Source organism: Cygnus olor, chromosome 1 (assembly GCF_009769625.2).
Source record: "Cygnus olor isolate bCygOlo1 chromosome 1, bCygOlo1.pri.v2, whole genome shotgun sequence".
Lineage (NCBI taxonomy): Eukaryota > Metazoa > Chordata > Aves > Anseriformes > Anatidae > Cygnus > Cygnus olor.
Window position 1 is genome coordinate 43,554,458 of NC_049169.1, and position 23,604 is coordinate 43,578,061.

The window sequence follows — 23,604 nt, forward strand, 5'->3', positions numbered from 1 at the left end:
TGCAGCCATGCCCCAGGAAGGCCTTCACGTGCCTTTCTGGTGGTCTCAGGCCTCCTCCTCTCGTGTCTTAGCATTCCCAGAAAGGAGCCCCAAGGACAAACCTCCCAGGACTTCTCCTACTGACCCGTTATCTCTTCCACACCGTTAGGCCCCTCGGAGGAGGTGGTCTCACCTCCCCGTGGTGGTGAGAGGCACTCGGACCACAGCAGTTGTCCGGCAGTTGTTTCAACTTCAGTTCTACTGCAGCTGTTGTGGCTCACGCTGTTGTAATGGTTGAAGGGTTACCCCTAAGGATTTTGAGAAGCCTTGTGACACCAAGAACCAAAAAGCACCTGAGAGCTCACAACAGGTGTAAACAGCTGCAATGCTGATTGGGGGTGTTGGGCAGTGCTTGAGGTAATTGGTCCACGCTTCCAAAGGCTCCTTGCAAAGCAGAATTCATTCCAGTAACCAGCAGGCTGCAGCCACTGGGGCTGACTATTAGGGATTGGCATTATTTTTTTAGCCATTTCCACTTCTGATTTGTTCATCATCTAGACTGCAACAAGTCTGCAGAGTCCAAAAGGCGCACCTTCTTCTGAAGCAACAAACCACAAACTTGACATTTATAAATCCTTCTTCCGTATTTGTTGTAAGGTATGCTCATACATCTGCTGTAACAGCATCTTTTTCAAGCCTTTGGCTGGAAGTCCAATTATATTTTCCTACTACAAATGCTATAAACTGTACAGACCTTTCCCTTTTTAATCGCCCCATTAGATGTGGTGGTGCTTCTTTGATGAATTAGCTTCAGCCCACAGGAATCTGGTTGCTATACAACGCAGACGTGTCTGTACAGCTCCCAGCTCCCTCCCAGACATCTCAGCCATTTTTTGCTTATCCCTGCTGAAAGATGCGAGACTGAAAAGATGTAATTTCAATAAAACTCAGGAAAGTCGCTGTCATAATGTCTCAAAGCCAGGGAGCGCTGACCCTCGAGCCCACTGTGACCTCCAGGTTTGGTTATTAGCAAATCTGGTTACAACCCCGCACTTAGTGATGTACTGCATGCAGTGTTGGCAGATAAACTGGCTCTGTGCACATGCAGTGGGTTTTATCATGCAGAAGAGTATGCAATCAGTTTGAATCCCAATCCCCCAGCCAGAGTGGAATACTTCCATCACGGGAGGTTTGCTATGGGCTAAAAATGTTGTTTGTTTGTTGTTTTTCTTAATTACTAAGATAGGAGATAACTTTATGCTGCTGAGAGATATCAGCATTTCTAAAGCTAGCTAAGGTCAAAATCCTGAAATGATAGCATTAAAACTGAGTTGAGCAATGAATTACGAGAAACCTCTATAGGACAAGGAGGAAAGGGAAGCAATCTAGGCTGTGAATGTAGCCTCATGAAAGTGAGCGAACAAGCCATGCTTTTCTTCCAATTCATGCTCCCTTTGGTAGAAGGGCAAACTAGCACATGGGTCCCACTTAAGAAATGAACTCTTACAAAAAGACCCTCTAAGGAACATCCTGTTCACTTTTTGTCTGGACGACAGGGTGAACTTTTTGGATCTGATCAAAAGCACAGGCAGAGAAAAAAATTAAACACTCATGTACAATGACAGCAACTGTTTCACTAATCTGTAGACTGTAAGTAAAACCTTATCAGTATGGAAGTGATTTTTCAGTGATGTGCTTTAGCCAAACTGTGGCATGCAGCAAAAAAAAAAAGAAGAACAGACAAAAAAACAGTGTGAGTTACTGGTCTCCCATGATACTCTAATAGTTACTTTTGCTCTCTACCTTAATTGAATAAATTATCTGGTTCACAACACACTGCAGGAGCTCAAAACAAACAAAACCAAAGCACACCAACCCACAAGAAGTGCACCATAGCCAAACAAGAATCTCACCCTGTTTCACAACAAAAAGTATTCCGATTGAAACCTTCAATTGTAATGACACTTCAACTTCTCATAGGAAAGTCAGTGCCACAAAACATTAGCCACATCTTTGTATTTTCTAGATCTGTAACTAAACCTGGATTATCTCTGTGTTTTTTTTTTCCACACAAATTTTAATCACTAAAAAAAAAATAAATTCCAAACCAGTGATGATTGATTTATTTATCCTCAACCATCCAGATACCCTGTTCAACTTCCAAAGGCCTGATACCTAAATTCAGTTTTCTATGGTTTTAGATAGAGGTCTGTTTTTCCTGGCTATTCTGGTAAGTCAGGAACTAGATCAGACAAACCAATTCTGTACTCTTCTAACCAAGTATCTCTACTACGCCCAGCACAACCATTGCACTCAAGATGGCACATACGATTCCTGATGTCATAACAGTTATTAGCCATAATTTAGAAAATTTGTATCTGACTCAGCCCCAAAATATTCTCCCCCTAACTGTACCAGCTTAAATGCATTATCTTTCCTCACATATGCTGCCTCTTTACAGTTGTAGTTTGTACATGGTTTTTACATTGTAGTTTGTACTGCATGTTACATCATTTAGTTTCTCATACCTTGACAGCACTACCCACCTCTTTTTTTTAAATTCTTTTTATTTTTTTAAATGCATGTCCCACCAAAAACTTTGTTCTTTAGCTTGGCACTAGCTGGACTCCATGAACTAGATGTACAATATTCTCTGGGAGATGTTCTGCCCTGAAGCCCCGGAGTGTTTTTGTCTCGATATCATCGCATGTCATCAGCTTGTCTTGTTCTGATTCAAAAGGTTCAAGAACATCACAAACCCTGGTCAAATCCCCAATCACACCTGTGTCGTACACAGATTAGCAAGGATAGCCACTACCTTCTGCACCGGCAGCTGAGTCTGCTTTCTCCTCTGATGCACAATCTATAAACTCCACAGTAGTCTATGCCTTGGCTTTCCAAGTGTAGATTTCACATGCAATAAAAATCCATGAATATAAATCAATCAACAGCTCCCAGTATCAAGATGTGCTTGCTCTACGTATCCCAGACTGTCCATCAATTCCTGCAGGGATCTCCTTTATCCTCCTGGCCTCCAGCTGAACCTTGATCAGCTCGTATTTATAGACATCCCTTGTGTATTTCATCTGCTGCACATCCTTTAAGGGGGAGAAAGAAAGGAAAAAGGGAAAAAAAAATCACCACACCACCATCTTTGACCATGTTGAGCAGTGTTGATTCACTCAGGTGAGTTGTTAGACTTCCTTTTTAAATGGCAACCACTCACTTTGGAAGTGCTGTTAAACCACCACCTATATTTCCCGGGAAGCTGGTGTTAGTCTGTTAGAGATCCCGATGAGAGTCCGACAGCATGGAGAACCACTTTGAAAATGAGCTGCTTTATCCAAACTCTCAGTTCATTTTCTCATCAAAATAGGTAACTCACAAGTTGTTGGAAGGCCACAGATATGCTTCTTGATCCAATTCAGCTGTGGGTCATTTCTGCCTTACAAACTCTAAATTAGCCAAGATTACCAAACCTTTTTTCCTTCTTTCAAAGTTGGGGTATCCGTGGTATCAAGCTGCTATTGCTTTTGCAGGAAGGAACTGGTAAACATTTTGCACACAGCTTTCCGAATTCGCTTCGGCACTTTCAGCTTCTGATCGGAAATACATTTTTATTTCCAAGTGGATTTTATGACTGCTCTGGACCATATCCAAGTTCTCCCAAGAATCCATTAAACATTCTTTTAGATCCTCTTAGCTTGGTTTTACAGAATTGTTGTAGTTCTGGTTTCTGTACATGACTGCCATGCAGATGGCCAACTTGCAGGACCCCTCTCTACGGGACAACATGCTCCTTACCTCCAAAAACCACCCTGATGAGGGGCCAAGTGGAAGCCGACTTGAAGGGTTCAAAGTACTTCCCAACGAGAAGTATTTGTCATGGAGTCGAGAGCGGTACAATTTGTTGATTTACTTTACTGTACGTGACTCCCACTGCCTTCCAAACAAGGTGTGCAAGGAGCTCTAGAATTGCCACAACTGCCGTGAGCACAAACAAGGAAAACCTCTGAGACTCCCTCCCAGCCATCCCGAAACTTTCCCCCTCTGCTGTGTGACACCACCAAAAAGAGCCAAAAGCACCAGATCAGCAGTTTTACCAGTTTGCTGCTGCTGTAGTACAAAGCAGATTCCTCACCAACATCAATCAAGGCAATGACTTCCCCCTCCCCTCCCAACAGGTTGAATAGAACAGACACTACGAAAAAAAAACCATTTTTTATTCAGTTGAAAAGAAGTCATTTACTCAATCACATTAACTATGCTAAAAATGATTTTTTCTGACTACACCAGCAGTTAAATATTTTCAGCACCAATTCAGGACACATTAGTGACATTTATCACAACAGGTCTATTTCTTAATGTAGAAGGACATACTAACTTCAGTAGCTGCTACTGGGAAAGGAGTAAGCAGAAGACTGCCCTTTCTTTCCAAATTCTTATCAGCAAAAGTAGCAACTTCTAGAAATAAATAACTGCCAAATTATCTCCCAAATCTTTAAATCGATCTTTTAAAAATAGAGTTAAAATAGATATCTTAATATGAGCTATCATAGATTTTATTTTTTATGTGCTGAATACTCCAAAATGCGAGTAGTTGAGCAAGCATCCAGTACATAACTTTTTAAAATAGTTCTTCCCTCCCCACAATATCAACCCCCCCCCCTTTTTTTTTTATCCAAGTCATGCTGGTTAGATCCCTATCTATAGTGACTTCCCAGTAAACACCACGCTGTTTGATATCACTAGGATATGCTACCATCCTATGAGTGAAAGAAGTCAGTGAACCGGTGAAATGCCACCACCTCACACGAACAGAAAATTCATCCAGTCATTGGCTCGTTATCTTGGAGCATCAAACAAATCCTAAGCTTTTATTTTTAAAAGCTTGTGTGGTCTTCCTCTTGCTGGGCCAGTTCAGAAGGTCATCGCTGAAGGCAGAACTGATGAAGGCAAATAAACCAAAAAGCAGCAGATAGTAGTGTCTCTCTGTCCTTTTAAACAAATCAAGTTCGCACAAAACAAAAGGAGACAAGGTTAAAATGAAGTTTATTAGTTTTTTTGGTTTTTTTAAGCTTTTTTTATATAAAACTGTTTGTGAAACAGCTATTTTATTCCCATGGCAGAGTGACCCCTGAAAGATGCACTAACCCCTTTCTTAAGGCCTTAATAAGAAAAAATTCAGAATTTTTTGTTGCTGTTCCTTAAACCCAAATGTTTTACAATTACATAATTTACAAAAACAAAACAAACAAAAAGAAAAACCAAAACCATATAGTGTAGCCTGTTACACTGACATTCCCTCTTCCTTCTTTTGGAAAAGCAAAACGTAAAATAAAAAAGGGCTAAGTGGATATTCTGAACAGTTTAGCACGCTGACTCCACCAACATTCAGACTTCCTTTCCATTTCCCCAACCTGGCAGGTAAACCACGTCTTCCACCTGCCTTCAGAACTTCAGAACTGAAGGCAGCCTCTGGGAATGATATGGGGGTGCATGCTGTTGCCACAGAGGACAGCTACTCCTTTCCCCAACGTGGTACCGATGTTTCCACACGTACAAGGTTAAGTTTGTTTGCATGACCTAAGCAAGCAGCAGCTACCTCTTCCTTTGTGAGCCACATGACCTAAGAGTTTTCAGATGTTTTTCAAGCTTCCACTGTTGATATATAGTGTTTCTTAAAACTCTAACCTCCCTACCCCACATACACAAAGTACAAACACCCCATCACCTGCATCCATCCAAGCCTTCCTCCCACACCCTACAATTTATCGTGTGATTTGTTTTCCTTTTAAAATTGAATTTCCTTGGATGTTGTGAGAAAGAAAGCAAGAGGAAGGGAGACAAATCCAGTCTGGAGTACTCCCAGTTCCACGGTTCTTTCCTGCAAAATGTAAGGCTCCGTGAGCCTTGCATTAATTTTGGATTTAATATTTCCTTTAGCTACGGATTTGTTTTTTAATTTATCTGGGTTTTTGTTAATTTTAATCAAAAAGCATCAAAAGGGATAGCGCACCTTTCATTTAAAACAAAGTCTTTCGAGACTAAAAAATAGATCTTTATATATATATATATTTATCCCTCCCTCTTTAGTTCCCCCCACCTGTTTCCTTTTTCCCCCTCCCCTTCCCACTGTCACTATGGAGATTGTGTCCATGGAAACAGCTGGTTCGGACTCCTTGGTCGGATTCAGTGATGCCATCGGTCTTGAGTGTGATGTAAGAATTTATGAAGGAAGTGCTGGCGTTGGCAGGCACGTCGAGAGGGGGCATGGCTGCACAGTGGGAGAGATTCCATTCAGTCACGAATGTCCACCGCTTTTTTATCTCAACAGCCTAACCTGAAAAACAAAGTGACACCAGTAATATGTCGGAAAGCTTCATTTCCTCGGTCCACCAGCACTCACCCCGCATTTTGGGGAAACGTACTCGGCAGCCTACTGCGGGTGGCAGCAACACCCAGGTCTCTAGGTTTGTGGACTAAAAACGGACGCAAGCACAACGGTGAGCAGTTCATAAAAGCAAATCCACGTAATGACAAGTAGGAGCTTAACAACCAGCAGAAAATGAACTAAGCCCGGCTACGGAGGAGCCCAGAAGGGCAGAGCTGCCTGCACCCTGACAGAGGAGCTACCTCCAGCAGCGAGAAAGGAGCTCGCTCACCTCCTCTTCAGTCCCCGTCCTGACTATGGAAACTGGAAACAAAGGGGCCAAGCACATTCGAATGTGATGACAGCTTTGGGAATGCCATGCTGTCCACACAGTTTGGACCCAAATATTTTTATGCAGGTAGACAGTAGCTTGCAGTGGACACGGAGCAGATAATGAAACTGGTATCAGCACTAGAGGAGTCCAGGCACAGGAACCAAACTCCTGAAATGGCTAGATTTCACAAGCTAAAGGTAGTTATACAGTTATACTAATTGCTGGTCAAGTAATATCAATTTGTGTTGCCTAATGGCCAGGCTGTGGTGGCAAAAGTTCATGGAAAGACTGCGCTCGTGATGCCTTTACAGACCAACGTGGGAATGTCCAAGTGCTTGGCATGCTCATTCTCCCTGCCCAGACGTTCTGAGGAGACAAAATGAACTCCAGGAGTTCACTATGTTGGTGGAGGTGTAGTTCAAAAGAGAAACTCCAGACAAAGTTAAAATTTCATTTCTCTAAGCCACAGTTCTCATTCTTAATCTGCAGAGCCGAGAAAGCAAAGCCTGAAATAATATATTCCTTTCTTCCCTTCTCCCGCAACACAAGTGAGGCCCAGAAGCAATGTATTTATTTAGCAAGTTAACCCTTTGATGCAACTTGGATAAATCCCTCCCCACGAGCCACTGGGTTTGGGTAAAGAAAAAACTCACGATGCACGTGGCACATATGGAAAGCAGTTAATAGCATTCGAGGTGTGCCTGTGAACAAGGTAGCACCCATGATCATTCAGAGGCGGCAATTAAACTCCAGGAGTCCTTAGTGTGATACAGAAGTCAATGCCCCTCTGATTATCAGCACACCAATTAGATTACATCGCAGCAAGCGTACCTCTTGGCTGCAAACATCCCCTCCTACGGGGGTGCCAGGCTACGAGCGAAGAGTCGGGCAAGTAGGTATGAAAACAGACGGGTAAGCCACGGAGTTATAGCTCGAGAGGAAAGAAGGGAGGCTCCTAGACAGTTCAGGCAGCTGACCTTTGTGGTGCTCATTACTGTGCAACTGTAAGCCCGCACTGAAGGAGTGTCAAGGCCGCGTTGCTGTCTCTGGCTCCTGTACAAGTGCCGCTTGCCCATGCCTGGAATCAATCCAGAGCATTAGGCACTGGCTCCGGGAGAAAGCAGGCTCACCACACAGAGAGTCCTTCCCCGTTCCTGGACAAGATCCAGAGCACCAGACTCACTCTCACAGTCACTCTCCAGATCTGGAGTTGATCCAAATGTTCTGGAGGCAACTGGCTCAGGGAGAAAGAAGCAACAAACAGAGACAGAATACACTGACTTGCCTGGATGTTATCCAACGCGCAGGATTTTTCCTAACTTGCCGGGCCTAGGAGCAAAGCAAGACAAAACAGCCCAACAGCCTAACAGCTGACTGCCCCTTCTATCTTTACACTAAGGCCTGCGAAACGGCAGCTGCTGTTCTACCAGGACAGAGGCAGAAGTCCTCTAACCTTAGTTAACTACCCCCATGATGCAGCAACCCCCTTTTTTTTTTTTTAAGAACAGGACCTTTTGGATTTGCGTGGGTTTTATTTTTTGATATGAGGTCAGGCTGGACAACTTCATCTCTAAAATATTCTCAGCCCCAAAGGAAGAGGCTAAATAGGACCTTCAGGTGAGAACTACCTGAGGCAAAAGTAGAACTGGGAAGAAATGATGCCTTCGAGAGATGCCTAGAGCACACAGCAAACATGGTGCTGAGATTCTGCAGCTTGCAAGGTCTTAAGCCAATATATTGCTGTTGTATATATAAAAATTTAGTGCTGGGAAGTGATGCAGTAAACAGAGCTGCATAAAGGTCTCTGGGACATACTAATAGTCACAAACTCCTTATTAAAACGCCTGCAAAAATCATCCCTGAGAAGACAATTCGTCATCTTCTCTAGTGTTAAACAGCTGTACCTGATGCACTGTCTGTAAGACTACCATCCTGTTTAAACATTATAAACCACACTGGCTTTTACACTTAAGGAGAAAAGCTTAAAAGAATCCCAATGTCCTTTACCATAGAAGGCAAAAGTTACTCAAATAATAAACTTTGAAGTTTAATACTGTTTGCATGGTAACTGTTTTAACAACACTCCAATACCAAGAACAAATACTGTTAAAAATAAAATCACAGAAAACAGACCAAGGCCAATTCAGCAGTCACTCTACAAAGTTTTTATAGGAAACACTAGCTGTCTTCTGCACTACACTAAAAACCAGAATTCTCCAGTTCATCCCTCATCTTTCATAGAAAACACCATTAAAAGCTCTTCACAGTTACTTAGTTGGAGAAACAAGCAAGATTATAGGGCAAAGGAGGTGCCTGGGAAGCGAGGAAATGGTGTCGAGGGAAAGGGACCATTGTAATCAGCTCAGACAGCAGACATGAAAGAGCAACTTCAGCTGCAGTGTTGCAAGAAAAAGAGAAACAACTGCCTGGAGTAAGAAATGCACCTGAGCATTGAAATGAAGTCCAGAGACTTTACTGGGCTACAGTTAATGGGAAAATGTGCCAACAGGACCTAATTTGAAATCACTTAATTAGTTTAGACCTCTCTCTTGCCACCAAGTGGCAATGAACTCGACGGAAATGAAGTAAGAAATCCCTTCCTCAACATATTCCAGTGCGGATTCCCACCTCTGTGCTGCTCCCTCCTTGTGCCAGGGAATTCGCCCAGCCACACAGCAAACCAGGTTAGGACAATGGCCTAACCACATGGCAAAACATAATTTCCGACAAATCGAGTTTCTGACCAGGTTCACACGTGGCTGTATGAACGTTTGGGCTAGTCGAAGGGGGAGGCAGGAGGAAGGAGGCAGCTGGGGCTCGAGAGCAGAACTGCTGCCTTCTGCAGCGCTGCTGACTTACACTGACCAAGAGCATCTACAGGCTACCCTGGATCCAGTGTGAAAGGAGGTGAGGAATTACAAGAAACTATACAAACTTGAATTTGTGGCCACTTGGGGATATAATTCCATCTTCTCTCATCCACGTCTGTTTGCAAAATAAAGGAAAATGCTGGTCTGAAAGGAATGTAATGGGCTCCTGGTGAGTTTAATGCACTTATCCCCGTATTTACATTTCCAGAAAACAGGGGAATCAAAACTGCAATGATCTTGAACTCATCAGCATTATTAATTTTTCCTCATACAAAATTGAAGAGACTTTGATGAACTTTTTTTTAAAAACCAAGCCAAACCAAACCAGAACCAGGCAGTTACCTGTGACTTAAGGAAAAACCCCTTCAAATCTTTATGGGCATGATCAGGGCAATACAAAAGGAGATTTCTGCCACTGGTTTAGCTGGGGGAGCAATCAAGCAGTTACAACAGCTAACAAGCTTTGCCTCTCACCACTAAACAGAAGAAACTTCTGCAGAAATACAACAAAATTGAAGTCGCTAGCCTGAACAGTACGGTAGCAGGACAAAAAGGAAACAAAAATTAGTAATTACAGATTTTCTGCATGTACACAAGATCACCTTGTTATCTCATAGCAGCAGGGAAGAGCACTGCAGGTAAGGAGCCACAGGAGAAGGCAGGTGGAAACTGGAAGCTCTCCCCAACTCACCTGTGCTTGCTTTTATTTCCATTCCCAGGAGTACACTTCCCCCCTCACCCCCGCTCCGACTGCTCTGTGCTGAGGCTGCCTTTCACCATCTTGTTCTGCAAGGAGGGAAGAGAGCAAGGAAGGAGGGGCTGACGAACCAGCAAGCCAAAAGGAGGAGGAAAAAGAAAACAAGGGAGAAAAGGAAGACAGGGGTAGGGAAAGTGAACATACAGAAAGTGAGAGAGAGAAAGAGAAGTCAGTATTGAAACCAGACACAGATTTTCAGACAGAGTTTTCCCTGTGACAAAAGCAGGCAAATTTGCAAAAGTAAAGAGGTTGGGATATGAAAGCCTGGTTAAGAAACACAGAATTTAACACAAAAAAGGTAGAACAAACTTAGCAACATCACTTGTAACTACCCCGCAGATGGCTTAAGAAAACCTAAGAGTGCAGTGCCTCTAAAAGGTGAGGTGTCCCATCCCCTCTATGCCCCCTTCTGTGCCTCTGCATCCTCACCAGTTCTCTTGCAACAGCACTTGCTGCAGACACACAGCTGGCTGGGTCTGCGAGTGGAAGCTGAACCCTTCAGATGATGATTAGTTTTCAGACAGCATTCTCCCCGTGCTAAAAGCTGCCGTTTTGCAAAAGTAGCACATTCAGGACATGGATGGTTGAAGCATCAATGCTGACAGAAGGAAATGGGAAAGCTCGCTGGGGAGCACAGGGAAAGGCAGGACCAGTCCCTCTGGACTTCGCTTGCTTCTGCCTCAAGTGTTAAGTGCAGCTAATGAGGCAAGGAGCACCTCTGCTCTCCAGGAGCCACTTATTATGATGAGGTGTATTTACTGACATGAGGCATGGACTAAAAAAGGGTAAGAAGCGCTATACTGGGGGACTTACTGAGTGTCAGTGGATTTATGAAGTTAGCTCTTCCACCCATTAACTAAAGAACAGAGGAGTGAGATATTAGTCAGCTACTAATTAGCTACTAATGTTAAACTGTTGCTACCTAACAGCTTGGTTTTAAATGGTCTAATCTAAAATCTCTTCTCCTTTCAGTTGCTCATGCTCGTAGCTTGCAAAAAAAATGGGTATAATTTGTTTCCCAGTCATTCTAGAGCAATGGTTTTCAGCCTTTCTGTTCCAGCCTCCCCATTCCAGTAACTACAATGGAAGGAGCCCGGCGATGCTATATTCTGCCCTGCAGAAGAATTTGCAGCAAACCAGTAATGATTAGTGAACCACAGAGCAAGGGCAGAGTCACAAGCAGGCAACGAAAAGGCCTGCTTGACTGCAAACAAATGATTCATGTATTTACTAAGCAAAAGCCACCAAAGTTGAGTGTCAAAGGCTGCAGATGTTGAATTTCTGTTTTTGAAGCGACACAGCAAGTGTGCAGCGGGATAGTTTAGAATAAAATTCACAACTTTTATTGCCTCATGAAGTACTTTAAAATCAACTTATTTGGCAGTGTTCCCCCTCTTGCCTCCCCCCAAGATTACTTCAGAAATCATTGTGCCTCTTCAGCATCTTTTCCAAGAGATTGGATTCCATAAAACAGTTGTTTCCTTTCATGGTTTGGGTACCATCAGAGCAAATACTAATATACAGCAGTGCTGACCCAAGCCAGCCATGAAAAGCTTTAGAACTATCTTTCACTGTAATACTTCAGGCAGCAGGCAGCAAAAATAAAACAGCCTTCATAGATGTAACCTCCTTATTCTCTTTAGGCAAGTATCCAAAGCTGGGAAGGGGGTGGCACTCCTGGAGTTGCATTCCACAGTAAGGGGAGCTCACCCTTTCCCTTTTTGTTCGGCAAGAAGTGCAGGCTCATGCAACATTAATGCATCAGTTTAAGCTCGCTGCAAATTTTCAACATCCTCTCCACAGTTTTACAGAGTAAGTGATTTTCTTTTGTATGATGGGAAGTAGGCCAGGTCTGGATCACAGACTCAATGCCCCCAGAATCTTCCAGTGCATTTTAAATACATCTACATAAATGCATCATATTGTGGTGAAACATCTAGAAAGGAACATGAGACTAATTCTTGTGTGTTTACAAAAGACAGATTAAAGATAATCTGTGAAGACAAAAGACCACCAGATGTCAGTCTAATTCTAGGCAGAGAGGAGATCTGCAGACAAGAACTAAATGGAAACTAATCCCTGCTAGAGAGCAACAGAATTACTCCCTATTATCATTTATTCTTCCAGCATGTGCCATCCACACTCTCACACAATTTACGTTGTACCCAACCGGCCACGAGAATAGCCATTTTCCTGGATACCCCAGAGCACTTAAAACCAGTGGACTGGAGGACATCCGCAGGCTCCTAGAGATGCAACCTCCCTTATGGACTGTGGATAGGGGGGAGTTGGGGTGGGAGGCATGAAGGTGGATGGATATTCCCAGCCCTGTATCACACTGCTTGTATGCACAAGAGAGTATGTACTGTGTGTCTTGTCTCCTCTTTCCACCCGGAGCAAGAAAGTCCAGCTCCTACCACCACTGTATTTGCAGGCTCCAGGGACATTCAGTTAAGCATGCCCAAACCCTAGGCAGAGGCAGCATGCTGAATCCATCCATCACCAAAGCCAGGAAACCACAATGGGTCTTTTGGAGAGCCAAGGATCTACAGAAGAGCTGAACGTATATTGTAGGCTGAATGGTAGGACTCAGCCTAGTTACTACCATTTTGCTAGGACAAAGTGTTTCAGGTTCATGACTGCAGCGGTTCACAACTTTCCCCTGAGCTATTTTTCTTTTTGCATCCTCAGTAAATCCATGAAAAAAAAAACACACCACAGTTTACAATGCAGCACTTGAACAGAGGCAGCGAGCAGTGTACTGATTCTATCACAGAAGACAGGAAATGAAGCTGGGTTTTCTAAAGAGTCATCAAGGATCTAAAGAACAACTGAGCAGATGCAGCAAAAACTTCATTTATCTTCTTAAACTCTCCGTATTCTTCTCAAGTCGATGTTTGCCCCCAGAATATACCACAAGCACACATCACAGAAGAATTCATCTAAAAGCATCTCTGACTATAGATGTTATCCAGGTATGAAATTACTAAAACAAATTTAGATACCAGAAGAGGGCAGCAAAAAAGCAGGTCTAATACAGGAGAAGACTCTTACCTTGTGCTTGGGGCACCTCACTGAGAAATTCTCTTCGTTTAGTAAACAATCTAGGGGAGGAGAAGACAGCAATTTATTACATTTTTAATAAAAAACAACTTGAATAATACATCGCATGTTAGTCTTGCTTCTCAGGTATACATTTTTATTTTAAGCATCTTTTTTAGGAATACTGTCTTACTAGCAGGTTTGCCCCTGCCACCCCTTAAGTTTTAGCAAATACAATTACTAAACCCCCCAAGTGACAATGTTGCCTGGATGACCAAGCCAAGTCCAAGCATCCCCAGTCTCCCTACTCCTCTGCATCACAGAGAGGAATCACAACAGCAAGTCTACAAATCCTGTACCCCAACCTCCTTCACCTACTCCAGCCTTCCTTGCTACAGCACAAGGAAGACAGGCACATTCATCCGATCTGAACAGACAATCCCTGCTTTATACTTGGTAGGAAAATCGCTGCCTTTCATCCTCACCCCAAGGCCCTGCCAACACTGGGGCAGAAGGGGTGTGCGTCTCTAGCTATGGGTGTATATGATAGTTTATTTGCAACCCCAAATCCTGGTGATCAGTTTACACTTTGACACCATGCCTGGTAGTCAGGTCACTCATGCTGCTCTTGGATCTGCTTCCACGATTTGTGTATGTGAAGCTTCTGTGATCTAAGAAATAGCTTAATTAATGATTTAAACCTATTATGGAAACGGGGCACCTGTGCAGAAGCACTTGTTTAGGAAGGAATTACACAGTATGGTAGCCCACGGAGCATTTCTTTGTGGGCAGTGGCAGTGCAGGTGTTGCCTCCCCTCTCACCCTCCTGCTCAGACGACACCTCCAAGAGCTGCGGGGGCAGCAGCAGTGCCCGCAGCAGCAGCACCGCTGTCCGATTCTGCCTCCTGCCCTGTGGCTTCTTCCAGGCTGCCTGTACTTCCCCCTCACAGCCAAGTCGAAGAGCAGCAGCACCCTGCCGAGGGAATTCAGCTGCCTTCCCTGGGCACCCTGAACTGCAGGGGCACCTCTTAACTCGCCCAGACTTCTCACATCGTTTTTTGCAGTCGCCTCGCGAACCAAAGGCAGGCTGACCCAACAGCATGAGAATGCAGCAAGGTGCTTACAGCCGCCCATCTTCTCCGACCTACCCAAAGAGCTAGCAAGGAAAGAAGCGCAATGGTAAGTAAAACGTGCTAATTTAAAACGCTCTTAAGTATGTAGCATAACCAGCGCTACCTGCTGTTTCAATCTGCTGGAAGAGTTTAGCAGACAGCAGGAGACTGCAACTAAAGCTTGAGGGAAAAGCTTTCTAGACACCCAAGCTTTGGCAGAGCATCTCGCCGCTATGAACTGCTTATGTTTCAACATGAGTGCCTCTGGCCTGAATCAAAGGGAAACAGCATGCACTGGGCTAAGTTACTTGAGAGATTTTAGCAAGGAAGAGTGAAACCCTTAATCCTGCCATGGATAACGATTTCGAATGCGGTATTAGCAAACAACAGAAAAGAAGTAAAATAAATTGTCTCATTTTAAGGGCAGGAGTCATACATTTAGACTACATCCTGAATTATCACTGCATAATACATAATCAAAAATATACAGAGCAGTGATCAAAAATATAAACAGTACGTTAGAATAGCATTTTTTTTCTTTCTTGGAAATTCAACAGCGGTAGTGAATGCACTTCTCTATCTCATGTATCAGAAAGGAAGGTCGTACGAGGATCAGGAATAAAAGTCAGTTACCTTGTACCTCATGCCTGATCTGAGTATGGAGCTCTATTTCTTATTACGTCTGGCATTTTTGTTGCAACAACTAATAGAGGACCTAATTAATGACAATTTTTTGTTTCTCTTAAGGGACAACTGTGTAAAATAGCTCACTAGAAAACCAGCTGAATAACTGAGGCAGCAGAACTTGTTCGTCATTACCAAGCTGGCCTGGATTTCAGTTAGCAAGTATTTTATATCACAGATTACAATTCACCACGAAGTCATCAGACACATCGCTATGATCAGCTCATTGTGGCAGAAAGGGAAAAAGAACAGAGGCTCGTCCTTGTTTGTACAGATTTTTCTCCATAAAGAAGTCAGGGAAAACCTAAAACATTTTTAATAGAAGCAGTTTTTCTTCTGCAAGCTTCACACTTTGTCTCACCCTCTGTGTTCTCCTTGTTACTCATCTTTAACGATACTTGTGAAGACACAGGATTTCTGCTCTCTGAAAATTCGTTTTATTTTGCTGCTAGTCTTTTCCTAATTTACTATTTTAAAAATAATTGTGTTCCTGATACTCCCTACCATAGATGCTGTGGGGGTAAGCACGCCGCAACAGTCCGGATCTGACTCCAGGTGGGGAGGAAGAAGCAGAGGGAGCAGATACAAAATTTCAGAAAACAAAGATCCTGTTTCCATGGAGACATCCCTAGGACTAAGTTATCTAGAGATATCACAGGCTCTTCATAAATTTGGACAGACGCAAGCCAAACACAGACAACGTTAACCGCAGCCATTTCCATATAAAAATTATTTAAGTGGCACTACTCATCTTGATTTTTATGCAAATGGCTAGCAGGAGTCCTCTTGCACAGAAGCACGCCCTATATTGCCAAAGATTATTTTGTATGAAAGGAGATTAAAAGGAAGGCTGAATCGGGATATACACAAGCATCCATGTGTACAAACGGGAGGCTCAGGGAGCTGCATGCCTCGCATAGCAGCCAATTAGCAGCAGTGGCACAAAACCTGGCTCCTCACCAGGGCCAGCGCCAAGCCAGAGCCCAGGTCGTGCCGCAGGGCCCGCCTCCAGCACTGCAAGGAGCTGAAGCATTTGGAGGTATTTCATCGAAAATATACTGCCTTTCAGACGGGAAACAGTAGCTGTCAGGGCGCTAGCTTCTAATCCACAGGAATGCAAAGGTAAAGAGACATTTCGGCTCAGTGCAACTGCCTAGGAATCCGACACGCATCTTTAGGCCCAGCTATGGCACGGTCACACTTCCAGGGCTGACAGAGTAACTCTGTCAAACACTAAGTGCTTATGACCTGACATACCCTAAAAAGCACTCCAGGAAGTGTTTTCTGGTTTATTTTTTTTTTCCCTAAGATACAAAACAAGCCATACATAGTCTAAACATAGTCTAAAGGCCTGAGAGCCCTTGTAAATGGCCGCACAAAGTTTTGAGGCCTCAGAACCAGATCCTCAGTAAAGCAAGGGGGGCTCCAGCCTTCCTAGTAGGACAGTGGACTTCAAAGAAAACTACCACAGAGCTGAAGGAACTTGAGAATTATCTCTATTTGATTCACTACAGGAAAGACAGCAGCACTGCATAACCAGTAAAAAGGGTTTATAGGCAGGCAGCAGAGTGAGGCAAGAGAAAAGACTGCTGATCTGCTTCTCCAGGAGGCCTGCATCTTGTGCCTGGGCATAAATGAAAATCATATCCTTTTCCATATAGCTTTCTTATTTCTTTTATACAGATTTACTGGAAGAGCAGCTATAGATTAAGACAGCTTGATTATTCCCATAGATAAAAACAACTGCAAGCTAGGTCTTTACTGTCATACCAGCAGACTGAGATTTTCAATGCTGAGAATCTGTTTCAAGCTGGGCTCTTTTGTTTGTTTTGGTTGAAACCTCAGCTAAAGCAGTCTAACCATTTCCTTCAAACTTTCTTGGAAAAAGTTATTCTGCCCATGTCAAACATCCCAGCAAACTTTGTCTGACAGACTCTAACAAACTCTGACTTGCAACAGGATCTGAATTTTAGCTAAGGCATTCTCTTGCGACTTAACACAAAGTCAGCAAACGCAACCCTCTGCAAGGAGGTAAAGGGATTTTGATCTGCACGTCTTCAGGAGAGGTTTCTTAGATTTTAGTAGCTAAATCCCTTGAAAATTCCACCCAATGTGCTTTGACTGGGGATGAGCAAGTCATATCTGTAAATGAACCTGTGGCCTCAGATTTAGGCACCAGAACCCAAAGCTGTGAAGTTGTCAGGGCCTTCTGAGGCCTGTGCAGCCTGAAGGAAGGAGGCAACCATTTCAAAACTGCGAGGCACTAGGTCTGGAAGGCAAAAAGGCTAACGGTAAGGGAAATTTGGGGCAGGAGAAAGAGTGGAGCACTCGTCTAGGAGAAGTTAGGAGCAGGGATGAGTGGAAACAGAAGCATGAGATCGAGGAGGGGACGAGAGGGGAGGGGAGGGGAGGGGAGAGGAGAAAGCCAGAAGTCCTTGTTCTCAGTAATCATACTGTTCCTGGACTGAAACCAGAGTTCCACAAGTTTTACCATTCCTCTGCTATTCTTTAAGTATGCTGGTGAAACTCACAGCCAAAGTATCCTGTCTCCATGCAGCTCCAGCCCATCAAGTGGCTTGAGATTTATTCCTGCCATATTACTCAAAGCAGGGAAATTAGCTTGGAATGGTGCCCTCTGACAGATGGCCACATGACAATGCGATGTCTCATGACAAAATTTCAAGTACAAGAAAACGAAGCAAGCATAGACTTGGAACTTGAATACAAAAAGCTACTCAAAAAAAAAAAAACTCAGAGGTTGCAATGTCGAGACAAATGTTAGGAAATGACAAATTTAATGTAGCCCACTTCAATGTAGCAAATGGTAGACATATTATACTACATTTAACATGGATTTAATACGGATTTAATAGTATGGATTTAAGAGTATGACTATACACTATTTCTTCCACGGAACACTGCCTCTTCTGTGCATGACACAGAACTGCTCTTGGGAATCAGTCATGATTGTTCAGTAAATTTGTCATCTGGAGGATCCTACTGCATTTGCTGAAGTGGAGTAGCTTTAATGAGGAAGGTAATATCTGAAGAAAAAGGACAATATCTTAAGTTTGATACCTGTATTTAGAACACAGAAAATACTACACACTGTACACAAAAATTTAAATTAAGCACCTCGAACTATTGGGCATGTTCTCTATAATTTATTTCGTGTTTTCATGGCATTGAAAAGGCCATGTCACAAACCAGAAACAAACTACTAAATGCAGTATGAATGCAAATATGATGATTCTCTATCTCAGATGTACAAGTTTGTTAACGTTCACAAAACTCTTTGGCATGATGGACAAGAACATAAGAGAATTCCCCAGCTCTACTTTCATAACTGAGATGGAATCTTATGCAGTAAATTAAATACAGAGTCACACAAACATCAAGGATAACGTAATGTTCATTAATTGAGTTCCCCTTCAACCTATGAGCTAAGGTAGAGCCCTATGGAAAAATAAATCTTTAATTAGGTGATCGCTATCTTATAAGATACATTCCTAAGATAACAATGTTAAACTTGCAAGGACAGCCTTATTTCTGGTATTTTTTAGCGTGTGATTTTTGCAACCTGAACAATGTTTCTGTAACACTGTATTTCATGTAAAATCAAGCCTTCTCCATCTCTACTGTGACAATAGTAGTATTCCACTGCTATATTAATTGCATTAAATACACTTCTATTGGAATAAAATGTGCTCCATTAGGGTGGGATTTCACAGCCAGAAGTGCAATGTAGTCATTCAGCAGCGATCATACCTACTTCGTTTCGTATCTACTAACATTTGAAAAACAGCATAAAATAGGTGGAGCTGCTGTGGAAGTGGGATAACGAACAGAAACCTGCAATTATATGCCAGACAAGAGATGCAACCTTGAATCCTTACCTCCTTGATACTAAAGTAAGTTTTGTATGATAAAAGTGAGATGCAGAGTACTGGAATAGTGGGACATTATTCATTCTAAACTGGGATTTTTTACCCAAGAACGTGTGTCCATGGAAAACTTTCACTCTTGAGCAAAAAATGCTAACTCATAAGCCTAGGCTCATAGCTAGAAATAATTTAAAACTCACAGTAATTTTTGTCAATTCTTGTAAGACACTTTAAGTAGCAGTCCTTTCTACCTTCTCCTTGTGTCTCAAAAGGTGAGAACTTGCAGAGAACTGCACAATCCAAGCCTTTCACCCTATTTTAATTTCTAGACTTCTAATAACAACATTCTAAGGAAGCTTTTCTCCTGCAAACAACTGTCCTGTCTTCTCTAGAACCTGTGTTTGTATGAGGTGGACAATACATTCCTAAAGCAAATGTACTCCCAGAACCCCAAACTCGTCCTCTAAACACTGAATAAAAGGAGAAAATTCTGCAAGTGCATACCATCCAAGCTGTTAGCTTCTACAATAATAAAAATTGGACCTACTCAACAGACTGGCTGAAATGCTTGTAAGGAGGGAGAAAAGGAAGGCTGCGCTGCAAGTGGTACTGAAGTTTCTACAAACGTTTTGCACTTCAAGTCACTATAATGCCTATCTATACAAGTTTAACTCTGAAAGAGGGGAAACGTCTTTCTGGTTGCTTGCATCCTTTTACAGTTTTTTTTCAGCCAGTTCTCACATTGCAGCCACTTTTCAGTTGCCGTAGCTGCACTCTGCAAAAGCAGGCTTCTTCTGCACTTTCAGGTAGATTCCTTTTCATTACGAGTTCCATCCTGTCCCAGGGCGTTACTGTACACTGTTTATCTGATGCCATTCTTCATCATTTCTATTACTGCATTTTCATAGTTAGAAATGTAGTTAGCGCGTCATTTCTTCTTACCTGCATCGATGGCACATGGGTAATGGTATCGGAAGGAGCAGCCTTTGTTGTAGCAGCCTAAGGTGGCTCCCGGTTCCTGGCAATGGGAACATTTCTGAAAGGGAAACCAAGAAATGGCAATGAAGACTGTAACGAGCTTTCCAAAAATCCCTGTTTTCCTGGGAATGTTATCAACCACATTCCAGCAGAAATTTCTCAAGTATCACAATGTCAGACTGTGTCTTTACACACCACAGAAAGAAAGGCCTATTGAATAAAGGCAACATAAGCTGTTTCAAACGAAACTTTTCAGCTGTGCTTTAACCAGGCAAGATACACCAACTGTTCAAACCAACCGTTCAGAAAGAACTTGAAAACACTTCTCTCAAATCCATTTCACTGAGCCATGTTTCAGTACCTGACAATGACATCAGTGTTAAAAGTGGCAAAGAGCATTTATGAATCTATAGTAGCTTTAAAATGAAAATTAGCACGACAGCGAATGATTTAGAAGACACCATTAGCATAAAAGTAATTTGGTCACATTGGTTTCATTATCACTAGCAGTCCAGTTGAACCTTTTTTCATATGTGATCAAAAAAGGTTTACATGGAGCACGGGAAGATGCCATCAAGGTAAAATACCTCACTGTCACAGAAACGGCACATCTCCCAACAAATGCTCGCAGTGCCAGAGATGCTCATACATTTATTTTCAAAGTAGTAAAGCTCATCTGATGAACATGTTCAATTTCCATTACTTAAATCCTATCATCTCAACTGGTCAATGATGTATTTGATCATATTATCAGACAGATGTGAATGACGCAGAATGAAAGCCACTCACCCATTTACTTCATCCCGAATGACTTTAGGGAATAGGCCCATAGTATATCTCATTCAGACAGCAACTTTTTCTATTGAATGTATCTGGTGAGTGATTTTCATCAACTCATCTAAGATTCTGATGAAAGCTGATTTCTGACAGCTTGACATTTTTCAAGAAAACAAAGTCACATCTGGCAGAAGGCTGAGAGACCACTCTTATCTATAAACTAAAATGCAAAAAAAGACTACTGACAGAAAGATATCACCTACAGCAACTTCTTAGTTATATCTAAGAGACACAGGAATTTGGGCTTTGCCGATAAATGTGACCAACACAACAAGGCCTTGTACTACCAGTACAATTCACCTTCAGTTCAGGCTATGAAAAGTTGCCTTTGGTTGGTCACTGACTACACACAGACAGATGACGACATGATCTAAAATCTCTCTTTCTGCTGGAAAAGCTAGTGTGAAACTACATGTACCCCATCGACACTATCAGCAAGTACGGCAGGCAGAACAGACGTGCTCAAACCAGCAGCATGACCGGCACTGCACAAAAGCAGAGTTCCTCTACCATTCGAGCAGCCTCAGATGCCAAGGTGGCCACATGGGCTCGCCCACACTTCTTCGCATCCCTGACGTACGTGCACGTGGCAGCAGAGGTCTGCAGAACAGACGGGGCCGAAGATTACAGCCCCAGAGAAATCCCTCAGTCTGAATAAACAGGGCTTTCGTTACAGCATTTCAAAAAAGTACTAAGAATATCTGACAGTCGCTGCTCTCCCTACTCTTCTGTGCTCTGCAGACAGCGATGACTGTAGTTTGTATTTCAATGATTGAACGAGGATGAAAGCAAAATTAGCTCCAGCCATAAACCAGGTGGCCCTCTTCAAATCAAAGCAGATGCAACTAGCAGGAAAACTTGTGAGGCATCACTTCTCATGACACGTACAACTCCAGTCTTGAATACTGCCTTCTCTTCTCAGTTATGCCAAAGCGTTTTGAGCTTGATCTTCAACATTCCCTATTATATCGCGTGTATCTTCTAAGCAGCGAACGGATATCATGACAAACTACTGCAGTATTTTAATGTAAGGAAAGTGCTCCCGAGGCTTAGAAAGAGACACCCAGGCAGCTTATTTTTGCCTGTCAGAACAAGAACGCTAGTTTCTAAACATTAAAACAAAAAAAAGTCTAAACCAATAGTTAAATATACACCAAAACGCATAGACCTCTAGCCAAACTGCTCTGTAATTCACTCTCTCGTGGGAGTAAAACCAAGTTTCATGTATAGAAAATGTCTTTTCCTGGCTATGAAATCAACCCTAAAAGAATATTATGTACTGGCAATAGTCCCAGGTTCACCTATGCCAAGTATTCACAAAGTGCAGCTTGAGGAGCCCTGAATGGGAGCTCTTTACCTGGACACGCTATTCTCTCTTTGAGATGTGGCTGCCAAAGATTAATTATTCTAACAGGACAGAGCCCAAATCGACTATTCTTTTTGAACACAGATATGAATTTCTAGTTTTGTTCCTCAGAGGCATTCTGTCCTCCCCACTTTATCCAGTCTTTGAAGTACCATCACGCTGCTGCAACAGAAGAGGTCATTCTTCCCTGGAACACCGTGTCCTGTACAGAACAGTCAATAAGAGCAGAAGAGCTACAACAGCGGAGATTAAACTGCAGCTGTGTAAAATATTTCTTATAACTAAAAAGGCATGTCATAAGAGCGCGCTGTGTGATACAGCTGAAAACAAAAAGACCCCCAGCAACATTTTTGACACTTTTCCAAATGTTAATTTAGTCTTTGAACTAATTCTTTATTGCATCTAGCGTGGTTCGTCTTGCCATTCTGAAACCTGCCGCAGAAACACGACTGGCAGATTGGGGAATTTTAAGAGCGCCTGTAGTGCTCAGCTGAGAACACGCACAGAATATTTTCACTCTGGCTGCAGTTCGGACTGGCTAGGCAGGAAAAGTGGGGAGTTAAGATGCCCGAAGACGAGCATCGAGCCTTTATTTCCTTTTTTTTCAACCTGCCTGACCAACTAGATTATTACCAAGGTTACCTGCAGCTACGCCCACGACAGCAATTCCCCAGTGGACTGCAATACCATCGACTGCTCAAGGCAGAGATCATCTGCTGCTGCTGGCTCCCCTGCTGCTGAACAAGTCTCCATTCTGGCAGATGCTTCTGCTTTTCACAAGCCACTGACAGTCTAATGGCCCCATTTCTTCTACCTCCTGGGACCCCCGACCATCTGCTTCTTTCAGGGGAAGCTGGGGGAACCACATACACAATAACTACGCTTTTCTTTCGAGTTCTTCCTTCTTGACACGCCACAGACTGACTGAACAAAGCAGATACCCTACGAAGTCGTATGGTGCTAAAACAACTTACGAGTCTATCACTTAACCTTTGAAAGAGATGATAATAATGTAATGCCACATGGTTTCCAAATATCTCCAGAAACAAGACAGAATATAGTGATGAAAAACTTTCTAGCTGGTTTCAGCCTTCTTTTGCAAGATGTTATTGCTGTGTCTTGAAAAAGATGCATAGCTCCTGTCAGTACCTTTTGAGGCTTTGGCCAGAAGCTTATCCTTACCTATTCATGTTTCAAGAACAAATAAATAAGAGAGGAACACTACAATTAGAAACTGATCTAAAACCAAAATAAAATCATGGACTTTCATACATAAAATAAGTAAATTGGGCTTAATGACCGCTAATCGCTCTCCTTGGTCCATGAGCACATTCCCACCCAAACCCCACCATCCTGCAGCCATTCACCAGCAGATGGTAGCAGCCTGC

At 42.8% G+C, this 23,604-nt stretch overlaps 1 protein-coding gene across 7 annotated transcripts in view; it reads right to left on the reverse strand.

The window, feature by feature from the left end:
• Positions 1-5,014: 5,014 nt before the first annotated feature.
• The window catches only part of TCF20 (transcription factor 20), a 119,956-nt gene continuing 101,366 nt past the window's right edge, over positions 5,015-23,604 (reverse strand). For 5 of the 7 annotated variants that reach the window (XM_040554696.1, XM_040554707.1, XM_040554715.1 and 2 more), the window contains 4 exons: positions 19,978-20,071; positions 13,368-13,417; positions 10,248-10,375; positions 5,015-6,322 (listed from right to left, as the gene is read on the reverse strand). In XM_040554696.1, coding sequence (XP_040410630.1) covers positions 10,292-10,375; positions 13,368-13,417; positions 19,978-20,071 — 228 coding nt within the window. In that variant the 3' untranslated portion in view covers positions 5,015-6,322; positions 10,248-10,291. The remainder of the gene's footprint in view (positions 6,323-10,247; positions 10,376-13,367; positions 13,418-19,977; positions 20,072-23,604) is intronic. The other 2 variants (XM_040554743.1, XM_040554750.1) reach the window with 2 other exon arrangements.